Source organism: Arachis hypogaea, chromosome 6 (genome assembly GCF_003086295.3).
Source record: "Arachis hypogaea cultivar Tifrunner chromosome 6, arahy.Tifrunner.gnm2.J5K5, whole genome shotgun sequence".
NCBI lineage: Eukaryota > Viridiplantae > Streptophyta > Magnoliopsida > Fabales > Fabaceae > Arachis > Arachis hypogaea.
The window spans coordinates 3,808,192-3,828,548 of NC_092041.1; the positions used below are offsets into that span (position 1 = coordinate 3,808,192).

Here is a 20,357-nt window from a genome sequence, read left to right on the forward strand (position 1 = left end):
AATCAAAATTTAATTGAGGGGAGAACTTGAGGTATTGGAATTTTTCAATTTGGGGTTCATTTGATCTAATTTCATTAACTAATAATGTTAATAGTCAATTAGAACTATTATGTGTGTACTGTTATGTTATTTAACGTACTACATCAATAAATTCTTAACAATGGAAGTGACGAAATGACTAACATGATTAATTTAAAATCTTTAAAGGACGAATTTAATTAAAAAATAATTCAAAAACCAAATTAGAAAACGAGTGATCTTCCAAAAATTAATTTGACTATTTACTCTTTAAAATACTAACATATATTTTACATATTAATTTTAAAATACTAAATTACACTTATAGAATTATTTGAAAATCTTTGATTGCATTAAAAATTAAAAATATTAATTTAATATTAAAATAAAGTTAATCTTTAAAAAAAATTAAATATCCTTTTAAAATAAAGATTAAAATACTCTTTGAGAATAAATATTTTTTTATTATATTAGAAATTATAAATTTAAACTTTAAATAAAAACTAAAATACCCTTGTAATTAATTTTTATAAAAACACAATATTAAAGTAATTTTAAAAGAACCAATTCATATTATTTAATTGTATTAGGAATTAAAAATTTAAATTAATATTAAAAATATTAAAATACTCTTATGTTTAATTTTTAGGATATTAAAATAGCCTTTTAAAATTAATCTTGGAAATAATAAAATGCTCCTTTAAAATTAAGGTTGTTTAATTATGTTTAAAATTTTATATTATAATTTTTAAATATTAAAATATTCATTTAAAAAAATATATTTAACTATTTTTATTTGTTTCAGTTTTTATATGTATCCGAAATAAAAAAATATTGAGACATAATTTAATCTTATACACTTTACACTAAATACAATAAAAAAAATTATATAATCTTTTTGTTTTTTAATTTTTATCTTTTAATCTCTCTCTCAATATTAATCTATTATTTAAACACATTCTAATAATTTCATTAATATTTGAGAAGCTACATTTAGCTTTAGATAAATAATTAATGAGATTATTATTATTATTATTATATTATGTTTGCTTGCTTTTTACCTAAATATATATATTTTTTAATTAAATTTACATAATACAAAATTTTTATTATTGTATTTATATTTAATATTATAATTTAATTTCACACAAAATAAAATTATTATATATTTGTTTGCTATTTACGTGAGTATATATATTTTTTAAAATTAAATTTATATAATATAAAATCTTATTCATTGTGTTCATATTTAATATTATAATTTTATTTCACATAAAATAAAATTTTTATATATTATTTACTTTTTACGTGAGTATATATGTTTTTTTTAATTAACTTTATATAACACAAAATCTTTTATCATTGTGTTCATATTTAATATTATATACATAATATATATTTAATATTAATTTTTCTAAAATTCTAATATATATATATTTTTTTGGATTTGGTGCATAGATTTTTAACTTATTTTTTATGTATTATTTATTTTTATTATTAAAAATTTGTCAAATACATTTTTTATAATTTCTTTTATTGATTTAATGACACCCGACATTATATTTGACCACTCTAAATCATAATTATGTCAATCCTCAATCATGATAATATACATCACAATCACGTTTATAAATTGCTGCATCTAGTCACGGATTATACTTTTTTTTCATAAATTCGTAGCAAGGCGGCGTATTTTTATCTTTTGGGATAATTTTTTTTATAAATTATTAGTCTATTACAAATTGCAAGTGGTCTATAATGCATTCTAATTTTTAAGTAAACCATGATAGAATTTTATGATTACATGTAAATGTAAAATCTATTGCACTCTAATAATTTACATAAAATTATTTTAGGACCGAAATGTAATTATATTCAAAAAGTCGTAATACATCCTTCTCAGAGAGGTAATTGTAAATTTGTAGGTCATATAATGAAAGCTCTAAAACCTAAAAAAGAAGAAAGCGCCGAGTAAAGGAAGAAGGAGAGTCTGAAAATTTGGCATTGAGTCAAGGGCTGAAGGCAAAAGGCCATATATAAATAAGCATTAAAAAAACCAAAAAAACAAAACAAAACAAAACAAAAACATAGGCATAGCACACCCTCAAAGGCAATGACTTAAAAGGGATGAAGAGTGTGTAAGTGAAAGGGGCTGGCTGCTCTCGCATTTGTTCCTTGTTATTACGGGATTCCAACGAAACCATATACCAAGATATAGAGAGAGAGAGGGAAAGCCCTATTCTGCTTCCTACTCATACCTGCTTCTTGCTTCCTTGCTCGCTCTAATTGGAACAAAATTGGGGAAATTTGCGGCGTACCTAACATAAAACCCTAGCTTCTGAAGCTATTCAATGCCGCTGCAACGAACGGTATAGAACGGAACACAGATCGGAAGAGAGAACCCTAATTTCTGAGGATTGAGAGACAGACATGGCTGCGGAGTTAGGGCAACAGACGGTGGAGCTGTCCACCCTGGTTTCCCGAGCTGCCCAAGATTCATACAGCAACCTGAAAGAACTGGTTGAGAAATGCAGGTCCACCGAATTGTCCGATACAGACAAGAAGATCAGTATCCTCAAGTTCCTCAGCAAGACCCAGCAGCGCATGATCCGCCTCAATGTGCTCTCCAAGTGGTGCCAACAGGTTACCCCGCCAAAAATCAAATCTTGCTCTTTTTTCTTGCATAGCACTACTCTTCATTCAATCCATTGGTCTCTACGAATTCCAAAACTTTGTGTATTTGGGAGATACATAATTGATAATGAATAGAATTAAGGGGTGGTTTGGGGCACTGGTTGAGCTGAAAACTAAAAGCTGTCATAAATCAGGGAAAGGAAGTTTTTTCTTTCTTTCTTTCTTTGTTGGATGGGATGTGCTTATAGTTTTTTTTTTGCTTTGTAGGTTCCTTTGATAAAGCACTGCCAGCAGCTGGCTTCGACTGTTTCAAATCATGATATGTGTTTTACTCAAGCTGCGGATTCTTTGTTTTTTATGCACGAGGGGCTTCAGCAAGCTCGTGCTCCGGTTTATGATGTGCCCTCTGCCATTGACATTCTCTTAACGGGGAGTTACCAGCGGTTGCCTAAATGTATAGAGGATGTTGGTACTCAGTATACCTTGAATGAAGAACAGCAAAAGCCTGCTTTGAAGAAGCTGGACGCGCTTGTGCGGTCGAAATTGCTAGAAGTTTCTCTTCCAAAGGAAATTTCCGAGATAAAAGTTTCGGATGGTACGGCATTGATTAAGGTGGATGGAGAGTTTAAGGTTTTAGTGACTCTTGGTTACAGGGGACACTTGTCCATGTGGAGGATATTACATTTGGAGCTGCTTGTTGGTGAGAAGAATAAACCTATCAAACTGGAATTAATGCGGCGCCATGTTCTCGGGGATGATCTAGAGAGACGAATGGCGGCAGCAGAAAATCCATTTTTAATATTGTACTCGGTTCTTCACGATCTATGTGTTTCACTTGTTATGGATACTGTCATCAGGCAAGTGCAAGCTCTTCGACAAGGAAGATGGAAAGATGCAATTCGATTTGAGCTCATATCCGATGGTGGAATGGGTCATGCGGCAGGTTCCAGTTCCATGCAGAACCCTGACGGGGAATCTGATTCATCCGGTCCTCGAACTCCTGGTTTAAAAATCATATACTGGCTGGAGTTCGATAAAAATGCTGGCATGTCTGACTCAGGTGCATGCCCATTCATAAAAATTGAACCTGGGCCAGATCTTCAGATAAAGTGCATACACAGCAATTTTGTCATAGATCCACTAACAGGCAAGGAGGCAGAGTTTTTCATGGACCAGAGTTGTATTGATGTTGAGAGGTTGCTGTTAAGAGCTATTAGCTGCAACCGGTATACTCGTCTACTAGAAATTAAAAGAGAACTGGGAAAAAATAACCACGTCTGTCGAGCAGCAGATGATGTTGTACTCCAGTCTCACTTGGGTGGACCTGATGTTGAATATAAACAGGTTAGTGTACATTTGTTAGGGAACATTTGGAGTATCAATTTGATATGCTACATCAGGCAATTTGTTTTTGTTTCTTTTGGGTTTTGGCATATGTGGTTTGATGCTTCTTCTTTGGTATCACCCCAATTTGGGGTTTTCCTTTGTTAACATTCTTGTAACTTTCGAGAACTATATCGATATCGTGAATTACGGATATTTGACTATTTTCGTATTTTGCCACCATAGGTACTTCTCATCATTCTTGCATGGACTATCTGTAGCTAGATTCTGATATCTTCTGTCTGTTATGTATGTATGTGTATGTATGTGTGTGTGTGTGTGTGGAATTTCCGCTGCTTGGTAAATACTTTGCTGCTGAACACTTTTGACATGTAGTTGATCTTCCAGTAAACACAGTTGACCTTTAAATTTTGCAAGCTATGATACAATTTGTGGCTGAATTTGTGATACCCTTTTACAAATCTTGTAATATTATATCCTACCACTTTCCCATTCAACCATTCGTTAAATTTTAAAAGATGAAGCTGCTTTTATCTGTAGAAGGATGATAAAGGCTTCAGCAAGGAATCTGAAGGGTATGAGGTGTTGCGTGTGCGTGCCTATGCCTCATGTTTTTTTACTCTTGGAGTTAATATCAGGTACCTTACTTTTCTAAGATGCTTTTTCCTAATATCTTAGGCATTTGAGTTTAGTTTCTCAAATTTATGTCCCTGTTATATTATTCAGAAATGGCCGTTTCCTTCTTCAATCATCGCAAAACATAGTTGCTTCTTCAGCATTGTTAGAATGTGAAGAAGCTTTGAATCAGGGATCTATGACTGCAGCTGATGTATTTGTAAGCTTGAGAAGCAAAAGTTTATTGCACTTGTTTGCATCTATCGGAAGAGTCTTAGGGCTAGAGGTATATTTCCCTGTTTTCATTCCTTTTATTGTTATAAGAAAAAGACAAATTCCCAAACTATTTTGGACTGAATTTAAGTTGTTATTAGAAATGACTTACCTAAGACCACTGGCTTATTGGACATTCTTGTAGGTATTTGAGCATGGATTTAGTACAGTAAAAGTACCCAAAAACATTTTGAATGGTTCAGCAATGCTAATTATGGCGTTTCCAGACTGTGGGAGCTCTTATTTCCTGATGATGGAACTTGATAAGGATTTTAAACCTTTGTTTAAGCTGTTAGAGACTCAGCCAGATTCTTCTGGAAAAGATACTTTATTTGGTGTCCTTAATCAGGTGCTGCGGGTCAAAAGAATTGATATAGGACAGCTGCAGGCACTTAAAGATGAAATGAATTTAAGCCTGGTTGACTGGGGAAAATTACACTCTCTTTTGCCCAATGCTGCTTGTCCAAATCAAGAATCTGTACGTGAGTTTCTTTCTGATATTCGACTTGAGAGTTCCATACAGAATGCAAAAGGTCATCCTTCAGGTTTTTCATCACTTGTTGATGAAGTGTTTGGACTCGAGAAAGGTTCTTCTGCATCTCCATTCTCTGTTCAAAATCATGGATCCCTACCTTCACATTATGGTTCTGTCCCAATGAATCTCCATAGTCTAAAAGCTGGGACCCCATCTCCAAAGTGGGAAGGAGGCATGCAAATATCTCAGGTTAACAATATAACAAAACCTTCAGGTGTTACAAACCACTATAGTGATTCCATGTTCTCATCAGGCAGTGTGAAGGGCCCAGTTCAATCCAATTCTGTTGGATCAATTTCCACAGGACAAGGAAGGAGCGCAGCTGGGAAAAGGTTATTTGTTTCAAAGTCTGAACAGGATCTGGCTTCTCTTAAATCTCCGCATTCAGTTGACATTGTGTCCTCAACTGCAATGGATGAAGATCAACTTAGAGTACTGAGTGATTCCTCTAATGATGGTTTAGGTGAAAGTCGGTCATCTCGACTATTATCTCCTCCTCTTCCAACTAGTTCTCGCATATCTTTACCTAATTCCAAACCTAATGGACCTCAAGCTGAATCACTCAAGGCTGCTGGAGCCAATTCATGTGCTTCAACTCCCGTATGTAAGATACTTTCTTTCTTCTCTTCATCTTTATCGTGTAATGTATTTGCATTCTGTTATATATATTACCTAAAAACACACATCACTGCCGAAATGACTTTTTGCAGCCCAGGCAATGGAATCCACAGGCAATGAAGATGTTATACCCAAACACGATAAAAGATCTCGGAAGAGAACAGCTTCAGATATGTTGAATTTGATTCCATCTCTTCAGGGTCTTGAAAACAACTCAGCAATTTGCAAGAGGAGAAAGATTTTGGATTCATCTGGCTCTCAACTGTCTTTGCCACAAGGGGTTGTACCTAGTGAAATGATATCTAGGGCTGAAGGATACAGCTATGGAAGTTTGATTGCAGAAGCAAATAAAGGGAATGCCCCATCTAGCATTTATATAGCAGCCCTGCTTCATGTGGTCCGGCACTGTTCACTTTGCATTAAGCATGCTAGGCTGACGAGCCAAATGGATTCATTAGATATCTCATACGTCGAAGAAGTGGGTTTAAGAAGTGCATCCTCTAACATTTGGTTCCGACTTCCATTTGCCAGAGGTGATTCATGGCAACATATATGCTTGCGACTTGGCAGACCTGGTTGCATGCATTGGGATGTTAAAATAAATGATCAGCACTTCAGGGATTTATGGGAGCTTCAGAAAGGGAGCAGTGCTACACCATGGGGCTCAGGTGTTCGAATCGCCAATACGGCTGACATTGATTCACACATACATTATGATCCAGATGGTGTTGTTTTGAGCTATCAGTCAGTTGAGGTAGATAGTATAAAGAAACTAGTGGCTGATATACAAAGGCTTGCTAATGCAAGAACTTTTGCCCTTGGCATGCGGCAATTGCTTGGGGTAAGAGCTGATGAGAAGTCAGAAGAGACAAGTTCTGATGCCAAAGTATCGGGTACAAAGTTTGCTTCAGACACTGCGGAGAAAGTTACAGAACATATGAGAAAAGCATTCAAGATTGAGGCAGTTGGACTGATGAGCTTGTGGTTTAGCTTTGGTTCAGCTGTCCTTGCTCGTTTTGTTGTTGAGTGGGAATCTGGTAAAGAGGGTTGCACAATGCATGTATCTCCAGACCAACTTTGGCCCCATACTAAGGTAGGTTTGTTTTTCGTGAACTGATTTTTGTTTGTTTCTTTCCTTTGACTACAGCTGGTCGATTTCTTACATACTCTGATTATTTATGCTACTTATTGAGTGACATTATTGTGGGGCATCTTTCTTGTGCTTTGTTGGCTGATTTTTGCAGTATGAACTAGAAAATACTTGAAATTAATTTGTTTATCAGTTTCCTTTCCTTTAACTTGCAGTGCTTAAATTGCATCTGTTTTCTGCTATTTTAGTGGTGATAAAAAACCAGTTACTTACATGAAGTAACTGGTTTCAGAAACATGTGAAAATGAATTTTTTTTGTAGATACAACAATATCATTTATCAGAATGTTTTTTTTATGCTTTTACTTTGTACAGTTTCTGGAAGATTTCATAAATGGAGCTGAAGTTTCATCGCTTTTGGATTGCATTCGGCTGACCGCGGGTCCCTTGCATGCTCTGGCTGCTGCAACCAGGCCAGCTCGAGCTGGTCCTGTTCCAGGGGTTGCAGCTGCTCTATCTTCCTTTCCTAAACAAACTGGTTATATACAACCACAAGGACTTCTTGGTAGCTCAACTTCAAACGTTGGCCAGCCTACCTCTGGTCCTGGGGGAAACACTGCCATGTCTGCTCCTGGTGGTCTTACCAATCAAACCCTATCCATGTTAGCTGCAGCTGGGCGAGGTGGGCCGGGCATTGTTCCAAGTTCCCTTTTACCTATCGACGTCTCTGTTGTGCTCCGCGGTCCGTATTGGATACGAATCATGTACAGGAAACAGTTTGCTGTTGACATGCGTTGCTTTGCCGGTGATCAGGTGTGGTTGCAGCCTGCAACACCGCCTAAAGAGGGTCGTCTTTCTGGAGGGTCATTACCATGCCCCCAGTTTCGCCCTTTCATCATGGAACATGTTGCCCAGGAGCTGAATGGATTAGATCCTAATTTCACTGCGCAACAGGCAGGCGGACTGGCAAATTCAAATAATCCAAATCCTAGTTCAAGTTCCCAGTTAATGGGTGCAAATGGAAGTAGAATAAACTTGCCAGCTTCTGCTGCAATGTCTAGGACAGGAAATCCAGCAGCTGGTTTAAATCGTGTGGGAAATGCATTGGCAGGGCCTTCAAATTTAGCTTTGATGAACTCTGCTGTCTCTTTACGTAGGCCACCTGGAGCAATTGTCCCTGCCCACGTTAGAGGCGAGCTGAACACAGCCATTATTGGCCTTGGTGATGATGGAGGATATGGGGGTGGCTGGGTTCCTCTTGTTGCACTTAAGAAGGTTCTCAGAGGTATTCTCAAGTATCTTGGAGTACTATGGTTATTTGCCCAGTTGCCAGATCTTTTGAAAGAGATTCTAGGATCCATTTTGAAGGAAAATGAAGGTGCACTTCTGAACTTGGACCCAGAGCAGCCTGCATTGCGTTTTTTTGTGGGGTAAGTAATTTTTGCCTTACCATATTATCTCACTCATTTATGTGCTACATTTTCTGCTGTAGTTTTACTCACATGTGTATCGCTCAAAACTTTATTACAAGAATCATGTTTACTGTGTCTAAATGGGGTTTGTGGTCATAGTCCTACTAACATATATTCATACAGTACACCTATTAATTTCTTATGTTCAACGACTGGGATAATTTGCAATTGGAACTAGAGGAACCAAAATCAAGTTTGGTGAATATATGACAAATTGTGCTTAAATTCCAAAAAGAAAAATTTATATATTTTGGTTTCATTCTTGCTATTCATATTGGGTTCACTAAATGGCATCTGTGTTCATTCATATGCAGGGGCTATGTGTTTGCTGTCAGTGTCCACAGAGTTCAGCTGCTTCTTCAGGTGTTAAGTGTGAAACGCTTTCATCACCAACAGCAGCAACAGCAGCAAAACTCAAATCCTGCACAAGAAGAGTTAAGTCAAACAGAAATAAGTGAAATATGTGACTACTTCAGTCGTCGGGTTGCATCAGAGCCCTATGATGCTTCTCGTGTTGCATCATTCATAACTATGCTCACCTTACCTGTCTCAGTTCTCAGAGAATTCTTGAAACTAATAGCTTGGAAAAAGGGATTATCCCAGGCACAAATTGGGGACATGGTTTCAGCTCAAAAACCACGAATTGAATTATGTCTTGAAAATCACGCAGGGTTGACCACAGATGACAACTCTGAGAGCTCATCTGCTTTCAGAAGCAACATCCATTATGACCGGAATCATAATTCTGTTGATTTTGCACTGACTGTTGTTCTTGATTCTGCTCACATCCCTCATGTCAATGCTGCCGGCGGTGCTGCTTGGTTACCGTACTGTGTTTCAGTAAGGTTGAGATATTCTTTCGGCGAAAGTCCCAGTGTATCCTTTCTTGGCATGGAAGGTAGCCATGGAGGTAGGGCCTGTTGGTTGCGTGCCGACGATTGGGATAAGTGTAAACAGAGGGTGGCACGAACTGTGGAGGTTAGTGGGAGCTCACCAGCCGATGCAAGTCAAGGTAGGCTAAAATTGGTTGCAGACAGTGTGCAAAGGAATCTGCACATGTGCCTTCAAGGGCTAAAAGATGGTAGTGGGGTTCCAGCCAACTTTGGAGCAACATGATTGTTTTGCTGCTAGCAGCAGTGTTTATACATATAGTTTCGGGGTAGTGTTGTCAATACTGCATGGGTTAAGTTATAGGTTGTGCAGTTTCCTTTGGAAATGAGGTTTTGCTGTAATGGAGAAAAAGGGCACAGGTGATAATAACAGCCGATTTTTTATGGAAGAATGACGTTTTCCGGGCGCCAATACTAGATTACTAACAGAGGTTCATAATATCAGTATTTGAAGTTTTCTTCAGAACATTTAAGATTGGAATTAGGTTGTACAATATCTTTTGGTGATAGTGTAGTCATGGTATAAGCTTTTGGGTGGTGGATTTTCTTTCTTGTACAGATGACAATATCAAATGAATAGATTAGTAAACCAAACTTAGTTTTCTTACTTTTTTTTTTCATCACCTCATGTGACGCTTTTGGTCTTTTAGAATTTGAATGATAATTTTGTGCGAAGAAAATAGGTGGGCTTCTTTGCATCCCATTTTTTTACCATGGTGAGTGATAATATTAGAAGCAAACGAGGGGCAAGATTATTGGTTTCTTAAATAAATCAACCCACCAAACCTATATCTACTTGCTAATATCATCCTTTTTAAAGTTCTTTTCCATCATGCGAGGTGAAAAATGAAGAACTAAGACTTGGTCTCAATAAGATAAGAATGGTGTTCCCAAAACGCACAATTGATGCCATGGTGAAAATTTGGTGCATTACTTAATCATAATATGTTGATACACACTACACGGTTCACACACTATCCTTAGAACTAGACACCTCCATGCCTTGCTTCTTCTCCTCCTGTTCACTCAGAGCAACAACAGGCTTTTCCTCTGATGGACCCTCTCCTGGGGACTCAGGATCCTTCTTAATCTCTGACTCAAACTCCTTTGCTGCCTACAAAGATTAACAAAAAACAGAACAAATAAACAATCTTGTATGCAATGAAGAAAAATGTTTAACAGTTAACAAATGATAACATGGGGCAATCTCAAACAATGCATAATCAGTATGAGTTTATCCATAGCCATATGAAGATGTCAACTACTATGGGATCAGTTCTTTGAAGGCCCTTGTATAATGTTTGATAGATTTAGGGTTAAGTGTTTTGTATGCTCTCAATTGAGTTGTATCAACATATTGCGGAACAAGTCAAATCATTCAATTGAGTAAATCATCACATTTAACATTTGTTTAGTTTAGATCAGGACACATCAATATGAAAACCCAAAACCCTAACTTCAAGGCATATTAATAAGCTCACATCAGAAAGGAACACAGATCCCGTGAGAAACGACCAAAGATACGAACTTTATCAGAACCCAACTTCCAAAAAGGTACAATTGAATTAAACTCTATTGAATCGATGAACAAAAGAGAGACAGAGAGGAAAGAGGATGAACCTGTTGGAAGCTCTTAACAGTTTTGCCGATGCTGCGACCAACCTCGGGGAGCTTCTTGGGGCCGAAGACCAGGGCGGCGACACCGGCAATAACAACGAGCTCGGGGACGCCGAGGCCAAAGAGGGCGTTGCAGGTGAGACCCTTCTTCTTTCTGATGGTGGTTGGAGCAGTGAGAGATAAAGAAGCTCTCCTGAAGAGTGCAACGTTGGCGGAACAGAAGGACGAAGTGGAAGCGGAGAAAGGAGGAGCAACATTAATGGAGGGTGTGGATCTTAAGGGGATTGCGGCCCTCATTCTCATACTCGTCATCTCCATCTTCTTCTTCTTGTTTTGGTTGGTGGCTCTGTCTCTGCTTTCTGCTAAGATATTTTCTTTTTCTTTTATTATTATTTTTATTTTTATGAGAAATGGGAATGGGCGTAGGAGTAACCTAACACGACTCTGTCTCTCAAAATTAAAATGAAGACAGCATCATTTGACCAGCGGGTCCTTTCCTAGATAACACAACTAACAATAAGAAAATCATTTGTTCCTCACGTGTATAGTATATCTACCTAACTTTAACCATCTTGAACTAATATTCAATTTGGTCATTGTATTTAGTATTTACTTGCAAATTTTAATTTAATTTTTTAAATTTTAATTATTTTTATTTAGTTTTAAATTTTACAAACATAATTTACATTGGCAAAATTTATAGTTATTGATCCATTCATACGATCGGATTACTAGTTTAACTGATGGATCACTGATCAATGATCCAGTCATAATTAAATAAAAATATAAAATTATAAAAATAAAATAAAAAATTAAATGCATTTTCAAAAAATATATTAATTAATAATTAAATATCAATTTTTAAATATAATTTATAATGCAAAAACAAATAATAAATTAGTCACTAATACAAAATATTTTAATTTATCAATATCAATATATTAATATGTTTGTATATTACTATATTATATGTTTTACTTGTTTAGTATCCATATCAATTCATACTTAAAAAAATTTAAAAAAATAAAAATTCATTCCTAATTTATTATATATTTAATTTTTATCACATATATTATTAACAAGTAAGATGGCACAGCGACAAAAATCAAAACTCCTAACTTATCTTGTCTAGTTTTTTAGTTAAACCAGATTATGTGGTTATTGAAATAATAGTTTTCGATATCTTAATTGCACCAATACAAATTTATAAAATTTATTAGTGTAATTGAAATTTTAGATACTATTTTAGTGCATGAAAGACCAGTTTTGGAGCTTCCAATTTTGTTTGGTGGAAATGCATTTAAAAAAAAAGACTTTTTCAGATCATACGAAAGGGGCATATTTTTTAGGAAAGGGGCTTGCGTTTTGGGATCATAGCGTTTGTTTTTACAAATAAAACAGAACAAACCAACTTGGTAATTTGGGTTGGTCAAGTGGTCAGCTCACTTTCCGCTTAAGCAAGTGTTGGGGATTTAAATTCCGTCTTGTGCATGCAGCAACCCATTGGGCATTGAACTCCGATTCGCGGCGGATTAGTCCTTGATCTATCGGGTTGGAGTCTAACAACATATTTTATCCATATTTTTAAATAATATTTAACTAATAATAAAAAAATAATAAATTCTGATGTTTTTTAACATTCCTCTTAATTTTATTGCGAGTCATTATCCAATCTAGTAGTTATCTCTATTTGCACCCAATCTAAGAGTAAAACAAACTGTAGCCACTTCGAGTCATTGTTCTTCCTTGCTAAATATTCTGATCTTGTTATCTTAATTTGTTGAGCTTCACATCATAGCTCATTCTCTAATCCTCAGACCTCAGGTACTTCTTTGTATCAGTATTACTTCTGCCTCAAGTAGAGGGAATATTATGCATGGTTGCATTGATGCAGTCACAGAAACTAACAATAACTAAAGACATATGAAGTAACAGATATACAATTCTGCATTTCTGAAGTGAAGCTGCTAACTCTACACGCGTGCATTTGTACTCCAAACTGAAAGCATCATATGCCCAATCATCCTAAGAAACGTCAAATTCATTTACAAAGTAAATTGGTGTGAAGAATCGAACTTTGCTTACAGAGATAGTGGAACTAATATTTAATAATGATTTCGCGGTTAAGGGATTGTTTAATCGCTATTTTTATTGGTGCTTTCCATTAGAAACAGGAGCAGATGAATCTGCATTGCCACGGATTCGCTTCTGAAGATGTTCCAAGCTAGCCACCCTTGGCAAGGAAGATGTTCGGTCCATCTTGTTCCCACCAGTCGATGCGGTAGTGTTATGCTGCACATTTTCGTCTGAAGATACGTCTGCCAACCAATTGTTGACTCCATGATCATGGCTCGACATAGGATTGTTTGAAGTGCGTTGAAAGAAGTGACGATTCGTGTCTTCTTGAACAGGAACTGCTGCATCAGTTGATGTCTCAGAAGGGCTTCCATCAAATGATGGCAATCTGATTGATGATAAATCAGCCATGGCTGGAAACATTGGATTCAACCCAGTAATTCTTTTGACAGTTTCTTCAGCCATCTTTACCTGAAAAAGAAAGCATGTAAGCAGAGATGATAAACGCCATTGTAGATGGCAAAAAGGACGAGGCCCTGATTGGGCTCGATCCTCAGCTTGTCAGAAAAACCAGGCCAAGTGAACAAATTTGAATGAGCATTAGACTTCATAATTTCAATTGATGCTCATGGAAGGCATTACCTTTGCTCTTAAGGTTTCAACATCGGCTTTTAATACTCTGTTGTCAACAGCAGCATCATTGTATTTGTGGCTAATATCTGTTAGACGCTTTAACAACGATGAATTTTCACCTCTTAATTGAGAAACCTAAGAGAGAATATTAGGTCAGAAAATATGAATACTAATTTGCAATGGCTAATACAGAGAGCATAAGCCAGATCTACAAGAAACCTACACACCTGTGTCTCAAGCTCGGTTAAATGAGCCTGCTTTCTTCGTCTTGAGCGTCTTGCAGACTCTCTGTTAGAAAGCATCCTGAAAGACAACATTATTAGTTGTTGAATAACAAGCAGTGTCCTTGAATTTCACAAAATTAATGTCTTACAATAAAGGAAACTAAATAAAGAATATATGAATTCTACGGCTATGTTTACCTCCTTACTCGTTTTGCATCAGTAGGGTCCATGTTTTCAGTCATATTAATCTCTTCCTCAGCTTCCTCATCATCTGACTGGTCTTTAGATGATCCACTTGTGGTTGATCTGATTGCAACAGCAGGCTTATTTTGCACACCAGATAAGGAAGGAATCCCCACTGGTACTTTGGCATCTTTATTTTGTACTTTAGATGAATCATTTCCAGAAGGGCCAGATCCTACAAAGAAAATACAAGGAGATATATAACTTTTTATTTCAGTAGATGCAGATGTTACATGTATACAGAGAGACAACACTCAACCTCTAAGCATTCTAGCAAAAACAAAACTGTAAACCTTGATCTGTTCATTCACCATACTCATAGTTTCCGTTACAAATGTAATCTACTACCTTAGGTTGATGCTCTAATTCATGCATAAACTATCATAAACAAATCCAAATGAATGTGCTAATTCAAACCTTTTAAAGTAGCATGAGATGCAACTTGAGAAAGATTAGTTGCCTGTGATGTACATTCAGAAAATGAGGCAGGAACTTGAGATTTTACCAAAGATCCCTATTACCATGAGCAGAAGAAAACATTAGATACTGGTTCTATTCATCACAAAGGGAAAAAATGAAATGCAAATGAGGAATGGCTGCAACTCTAAAGACTAGGATTGACATACATAAATCTAAAATGGAATCTCATGTAGGTAGAGACTCATCCATCCATGCATTTATGCATAACCTTAATTTTAAAATATCATCATCTAATTACTATGCCTTCTGTATACCTAATAGTCAAAAGAACATTATCTCATTTTGTCCAAATGAAAATTAAAAGGCTAACTTGATCTAAAACTTTTTCTTCTTTTAACTTTTGGAGATGCAAGTGCTACTACCAGCTGCATCAGTGCATCTAAAGATGCCTCTTTCTTCCATGAAGAGCCAACTTGTTTGCCCATTTTAAGTAAAACTTTTTGGTTTCATAAATAGTTTATTGTCTACATAAGAATCACCTTTTGCTTTTGCTACTAAAATTCCTTCCATGAAAAAAAAAAAAAAGGTGGATCCTTTATGATTTATGCCGAAAGAAAAACCATTGTTATCAAACTCTCAAGTCAAAATGTAAACTCCTAACAAATTCTCATGAAATTTTACCTACACTCGTATAGATGAACTCTTGAATTTGATTATCCATTTATGCAGTAAAAAACACCACTAATAAATTTAAAAAAAAAAAAAATTCAAGTTGTGTTCCTGAAAAGTTGGAGTTTTTATCAAGAGAAAGATAAGAGAGAGAAGAGAAATTAAAGGAGAATGTTACCCTGGTCAAAGCAACGGCGGCGCAAGCGAGCTTGAGCTTGGTCTTAAGGATAGCTTGGTAATCCTCTGAATCAACGGCGACAGAAGAAGAAGAAGAAGAAGCAGTGGCATTGGGCAAAACGGCAACGGTGGTGCCGTTTTGAAGAGGCTTGGTTTCCATGTTTTGGGAGAGGTCCTGTTTGATCTCAACCACAGAAGACGACGAAGAACACGGCGACGCCACTGTTGCTGATACTGCCGAAGAAGCTTCTTGCAGAAACCGTTGGAACGCCCACTCTGAAGCGCTGCGATTCATCGTTGACTTCGCCGTCAACTCATCCATCTTCTTCGCCGCCGGCAGAATAAATGGCTCCGATATTTCATCAACTGAGAACACCCTTTCCATCTTATTCTTAACTCTCTCTCTCTTCTCTCTCTCTCTCTCTCTCTAGTATTTATATGCTTAATATTCAAATTTATCATGGGGTAACTAATAAAAGGCAGAATTAATGGATAAGGATAAAAGGCAGAATTTAATTTATTAATGTAAATTAATTTTATATTTGTATCTAATCTAATTATAATACGTTAGCAAAAAAAAATGCATTTTATATATATTATGTAAATGATCATTTAATAAAATATATGCAATTAGATTATTGTATATAATATACATCAAAATTAAATTTTAAAAAATAATTAAATAAAAAATATTTTGAGATTTTTATTAGGGTGCCCTAGCTAGGCAGCGTGCTAACAATGGATGTTAATAAAAAAAATGATATATATATATATATATATATTAAATTAATTATTATATATTTAACTTATTTAAATAATAAATATTTTATATTTTAAAAAAAAATATATATATATATATATTATAAATATCAATTATATTAGATATATACTAAAATTAACTACTAATATAAAATATATATAAATTATATAATACATATTAAAAATGAGTTAAATAAATATGTATTTAATATTTATATACAAATATGATTTTAATAACTGATTTTAATGTAAAAAGTAAAAATATTATTTTTAATAAAAATAACACATTAATTTAAATTAATTATATTAGTGATATATTAAAATTAATGATTAAAATAAATTTTTAAAATAAAATATATATTAAAATATAAAATATATTTTAAAAATAAATTAAATTATATTATATATTTATATATAAATACATAATTACTGATCTTAGTAGTTAATTTTGGATATAAATAGTATTTGAATTTTAATATACCATTATTTGATATTGATAAGTTGTATGGATGTGTAAAAGCGTAGTACTAGTAGTGTAGTAAATCAAATGATCACCACAAAAATAATGTCACGTTTAATTTAAGATATTTGGGGGCACCACTATCACTATTAAATAAATTTAATTTTTATAGTATTTAGGAGAATTTAATATTGTGGGGATGAATGGGCGGTGATATGGCATGAAAGGTTCATCCGTTTTGGTTGGTGTTGTGTTTGTGCATCCTAATCCACATCTCTAGTCTCTGCCTTTTATGGAATTCAAAAGTGGCTCCATCCATCGCTTTCTCCAACCAACTTGTTAGTAGCAGTTTGTATTTTTGGAACAAATCTAAGAAATCCTCCTACACTCTATGGATCATGTTTCAATATCAATACTGCCCTATCCAAAATTTCAGCCTTTAATTTTCAATATCCTAAACCCCTTTCCCTTTTTGAATGTTTCCTTTTCCCCTCTGATTTTTTTTCTGGTCTCTCGTCTGTTCGTTATATATACCAACATTACCAACATAGAGTGCACGTCAAGTGTGCATGCTTAGACCTAACATTTCTTAAATAAACATTAGATAAGAAGATTCAATAAATGTATCAACGTTGAAATGGAACTGAGAATTGGAATAGGAGTGGTAATGAATAGGATAAGTTAGGGTAAGATTTTAAGTTAATCCTAATCTTATTTGTGGGTTGAGAATATTCCAATTTTATTTTTATCTATTTTTAATTTGCGGATACTCGATTTTATTCGTGAGTTATAAAAGATATGCATTATTATATAATCTGATTATAATTTAAAATAGAACTGATTTTAACGTAAAATAAAATATTAAATTATCAATTAATAATCTTTTTTGAGAAAATGCCACTCTCCTTTCCTGTGAGATGTTAAAATGTCCCTCCCCTCTCTTCTATTTTATAAATATATATTTTTCTCCCTTCTAACTTTTAAAAAACCTCATCTTTAATCCATTTTAAATTTTTTGTGTTAATAATGTTAACTTTATCCATTTTTATGAAAAAAATAAATTATTTTTTGAAAAAATATCCATTAACAAAAATTTTATTTTTTATTATTAAATTTTGCTTACCAAAATATCCTTTAATAAATTATTCTTTTATTAATTAAATTGTATTTTTAACGAAATATTTTCAAAAAAATTAATAATTAAATTATTTTTTTCTAAGATACCTATTTTTCAATAATTTTTTAATTATTAAATTGTGATTTTACTAAAATTTTTGTTAACAATTATTTTTATATTTACTATTAATTTTTTTATATTAATATATATTATTTTAATATTAAATAAAAAAATCTTACCACTGGTAATATGTATAACAATTAATATTTATTGATATTGAAAAATAATCTTACTAAAATTTTTTATTTAATGTTAAAATAATATATAGATATCGAAAAATTAATAGTAAAATATAAACAAATTGTTAACAAAAATTTTGGTAAAATTATAATTTAATAATTAAAAAATTATTAAAGGGTATTTAAAAAAATAACATAATTATTAAATTTTTTAAAAATATAATTTAATTAATAAAAAAATAATTTATTAAAGAATATTTTATTAAGCAAAATTTAATAATAAAAAATAAAATTTTTGTTAATGAATATTTTTTTTAAAAATAATTTTTTTTCTTAAAAAATGGATAAAGTTAACATTAGTTAACACAAAAAGTTTAAAATGGATTAAAAATGAGGTTTTTTAAAAGTTAGAAGGGAGGGAAATGTACATTTGTAAAATAGAGGGGAATGGAGTGTCATTTTAGCATCTCACAGGGAAGGGGAGTAGAATTTTCTCATTTTTTTTAGTGGCTAAGAATTATTTGCATTTAGTGAGAGGTCTTTAGTTCAACATTCACTTGAAACATATTTTTATATAAATATACATATACATATATAAAGTGCGGATAGGATTGAGACTCAACCCACACTCTATTCGATCCATACAAAAATTCTACCTGTATTCTGTTTTATCCACTACAAATCGAATTGACAATTCTATCCAATCGAATGAGATCGAATTGAGTATCCGCAGTTAGGGTGCATATTGCCACCCTAACTAGGGATAGGAATGGAATGTATAGTGGTGGAATTGAAATTGAAATTGGAGCAAGTTTTGGTGTTTTTTTATTTTAGTATTGTGTGGTGCTTTTTAATTTTAGTGTTGTAATTTTAGTGGTATTTTTTAATAATGTAAAAATTTGATATATTTTTTGTGTAAATAAAATATCTCTTAGATTTGTATTTTTTATTTTTTAAAACATATAAATTTGAAATCAAATTTAATTTTTTTATTTTAAAATCTTTTAAATATACTAATTAGATATTTCGATTTTTACACTGTAAAATTTAACTCTCCAAATAATTGTTTAAAGTAAAAAAATATACCAATTATTAATCATGATACTAAATTACACGCTATTTTAATTTTTTTTATTTGTTAAAAAATTAGCCAGTTTTGGTGACAAAGAAGGAAGGAACGAATTAGTTTGAGATTTGACCATTTGGGTTAACGAGGGATGCGGCGAGGCGTGTGTCCAAGTCATGGTTGCGTTGTCACTGACTCAAATGGATAAACACAAGTGTCTCCGTGGCCCCCACCTTTCTAACCTCGCTTTTAAATAATCAATTATTAAAGTATTCAACTCACAATATATTAAAGTGAATTTTATGGTATTTTTATTATGATATTTAAATTGTCTAATTTAAAATAAAAAATAAAATATTTAAATAAAAATTAAATCATATAAAATTTATTAAATATTATTTATTTATTATTTTTAATAATTTAGGTACAATGTAATAAATACTATAGTATTCGCCATATATTAATCTACTTTTTAGAAAGTCTTCACCTTTTTTATGCTTGTCTGGATTTCATGTACATTCGATCAAATCTAGTCTATAATTTTTTAAACAAATTTGATATCGTTTATTTTCATTTATTTATATTTTACAACGACCTTGTTAGATTTGTAAAGACCGAAGTTTTGCATTAGAAAATGAAAAGTATCCCAAAACATGAATCATATTTTAATGAATAGAAATACAAGTTAATAAAGGAGCTTTTGACAAGCTACTTATAACAAACTAATTCAATTAACTATGGTTAAATTAAACTATGCAAGTTAACATAGCTTCATATTTAACTAACACTATTAGTTATGAGTAGGGGTGTGCATGGCTTGGTCCGATTCGAAAATCTGGTTCGGTTTCGAACACTTTAGGAGTTAATTTGGTGTGATTTCATCGGGTCTAGAGTTGGGTAATGGTCTCAAAAATAGACCCGGTCATTATTTCGGATCGAGTCCGGGTCATAGCTCGGGTCACCTGAAATCGGTCCGGTGACCCGATCAACATATACAATTAATATTTTGTGTTATTAGTGATGGATGATGGCTATTATTATGTGGAATTTAAGTATTGTAAACCTTAATATTTTGTGTTATTAGTCATTATATATAAGATATAAATTAATGTTTTATGTTTAAAATGCATAAGACTTTAGACTAATGCATAATCTTGTGTTATTTGTAT

General features: G+C 33.4%; 3 protein-coding genes across 5 annotated transcripts; 1 reads left to right on the plus strand and 2 right to left on the minus strand.

Moving 5' to 3' along the window:
* Window positions 1-1,948: 1,948 nt before the first annotated feature.
* On the plus strand, window positions 1,949-10,095 carry LOC112695421 (mediator of RNA polymerase II transcription subunit 14). Of its 2 annotated transcripts, none has more exons than XM_025747763.3 (8): window positions 1,949-2,661; window positions 2,920-3,996; window positions 4,537-4,634; window positions 4,723-4,897; window positions 5,030-6,023; window positions 6,130-7,130; window positions 7,502-8,556; window positions 8,913-10,095. In XM_025747763.3, the coding sequence occupies exons 1-8, from the start codon at window positions 2,449-2,451 to the stop codon at window positions 9,712-9,714; spliced, it is 5,415 nt and encodes a 1,804-aa protein (XP_025603548.1). In that variant the 5' UTR covers window positions 1,949-2,448; the 3' UTR covers window positions 9,715-10,095. The 2 variants fall into 2 exon arrangements, with proteins under 2 accessions (XP_025603548.1, XP_025603549.1); XM_025747764.3 differs by having other exon boundaries at window positions 4,540-4,634.
* A 240-nt stretch (window positions 10,096-10,335) lies between these two features.
* LOC112695424 (sec-independent protein translocase protein TATA, chloroplastic) lies at window positions 10,336-12,868 on the minus strand. Its single transcript, XM_025747766.2, has 2 exons — window positions 11,109-12,868; window positions 10,336-10,602 (listed from the first exon to the last, which is right to left on the minus strand). Exons 1-2 carry the CDS (start codon window positions 11,421-11,423, stop codon window positions 10,456-10,458), a joined length of 462 nt encoding a protein of 153 aa, XP_025603551.1. The 5' UTR covers window positions 11,424-12,868; the 3' UTR covers window positions 10,336-10,455.
* Window positions 12,869-13,029: 161 nt separating this feature from the next.
* Window positions 13,030-16,284, minus strand: LOC112695423 (light-inducible protein CPRF2). Of its 2 annotated transcripts, XR_011862795.1 has the most exons (7): window positions 15,549-15,993; window positions 14,699-14,795; window positions 14,237-14,456; window positions 14,042-14,117; window positions 13,824-13,949; window positions 13,191-13,652; window positions 13,030-13,104 (listed from the first exon to the last, which is right to left on the minus strand). XR_011862795.1 is itself a non-coding variant. In XM_025747765.3 (6 exons), the coding sequence occupies exons 1-6, from the start codon at window positions 15,930-15,932 to the stop codon at window positions 13,254-13,256; spliced, it is 1,302 nt and encodes a 433-aa protein (XP_025603550.1). In that variant the 5' UTR covers window positions 15,933-16,284; the 3' UTR covers window positions 13,030-13,253. The 2 variants fall into 2 exon arrangements, 1 of the variants encoding a protein (XP_025603550.1); XM_025747765.3 differs by having other exon boundaries at window positions 13,030-13,652; window positions 15,549-16,284.
* Between the last annotated feature and the right edge of the window lie 4,073 nt (window positions 16,285-20,357).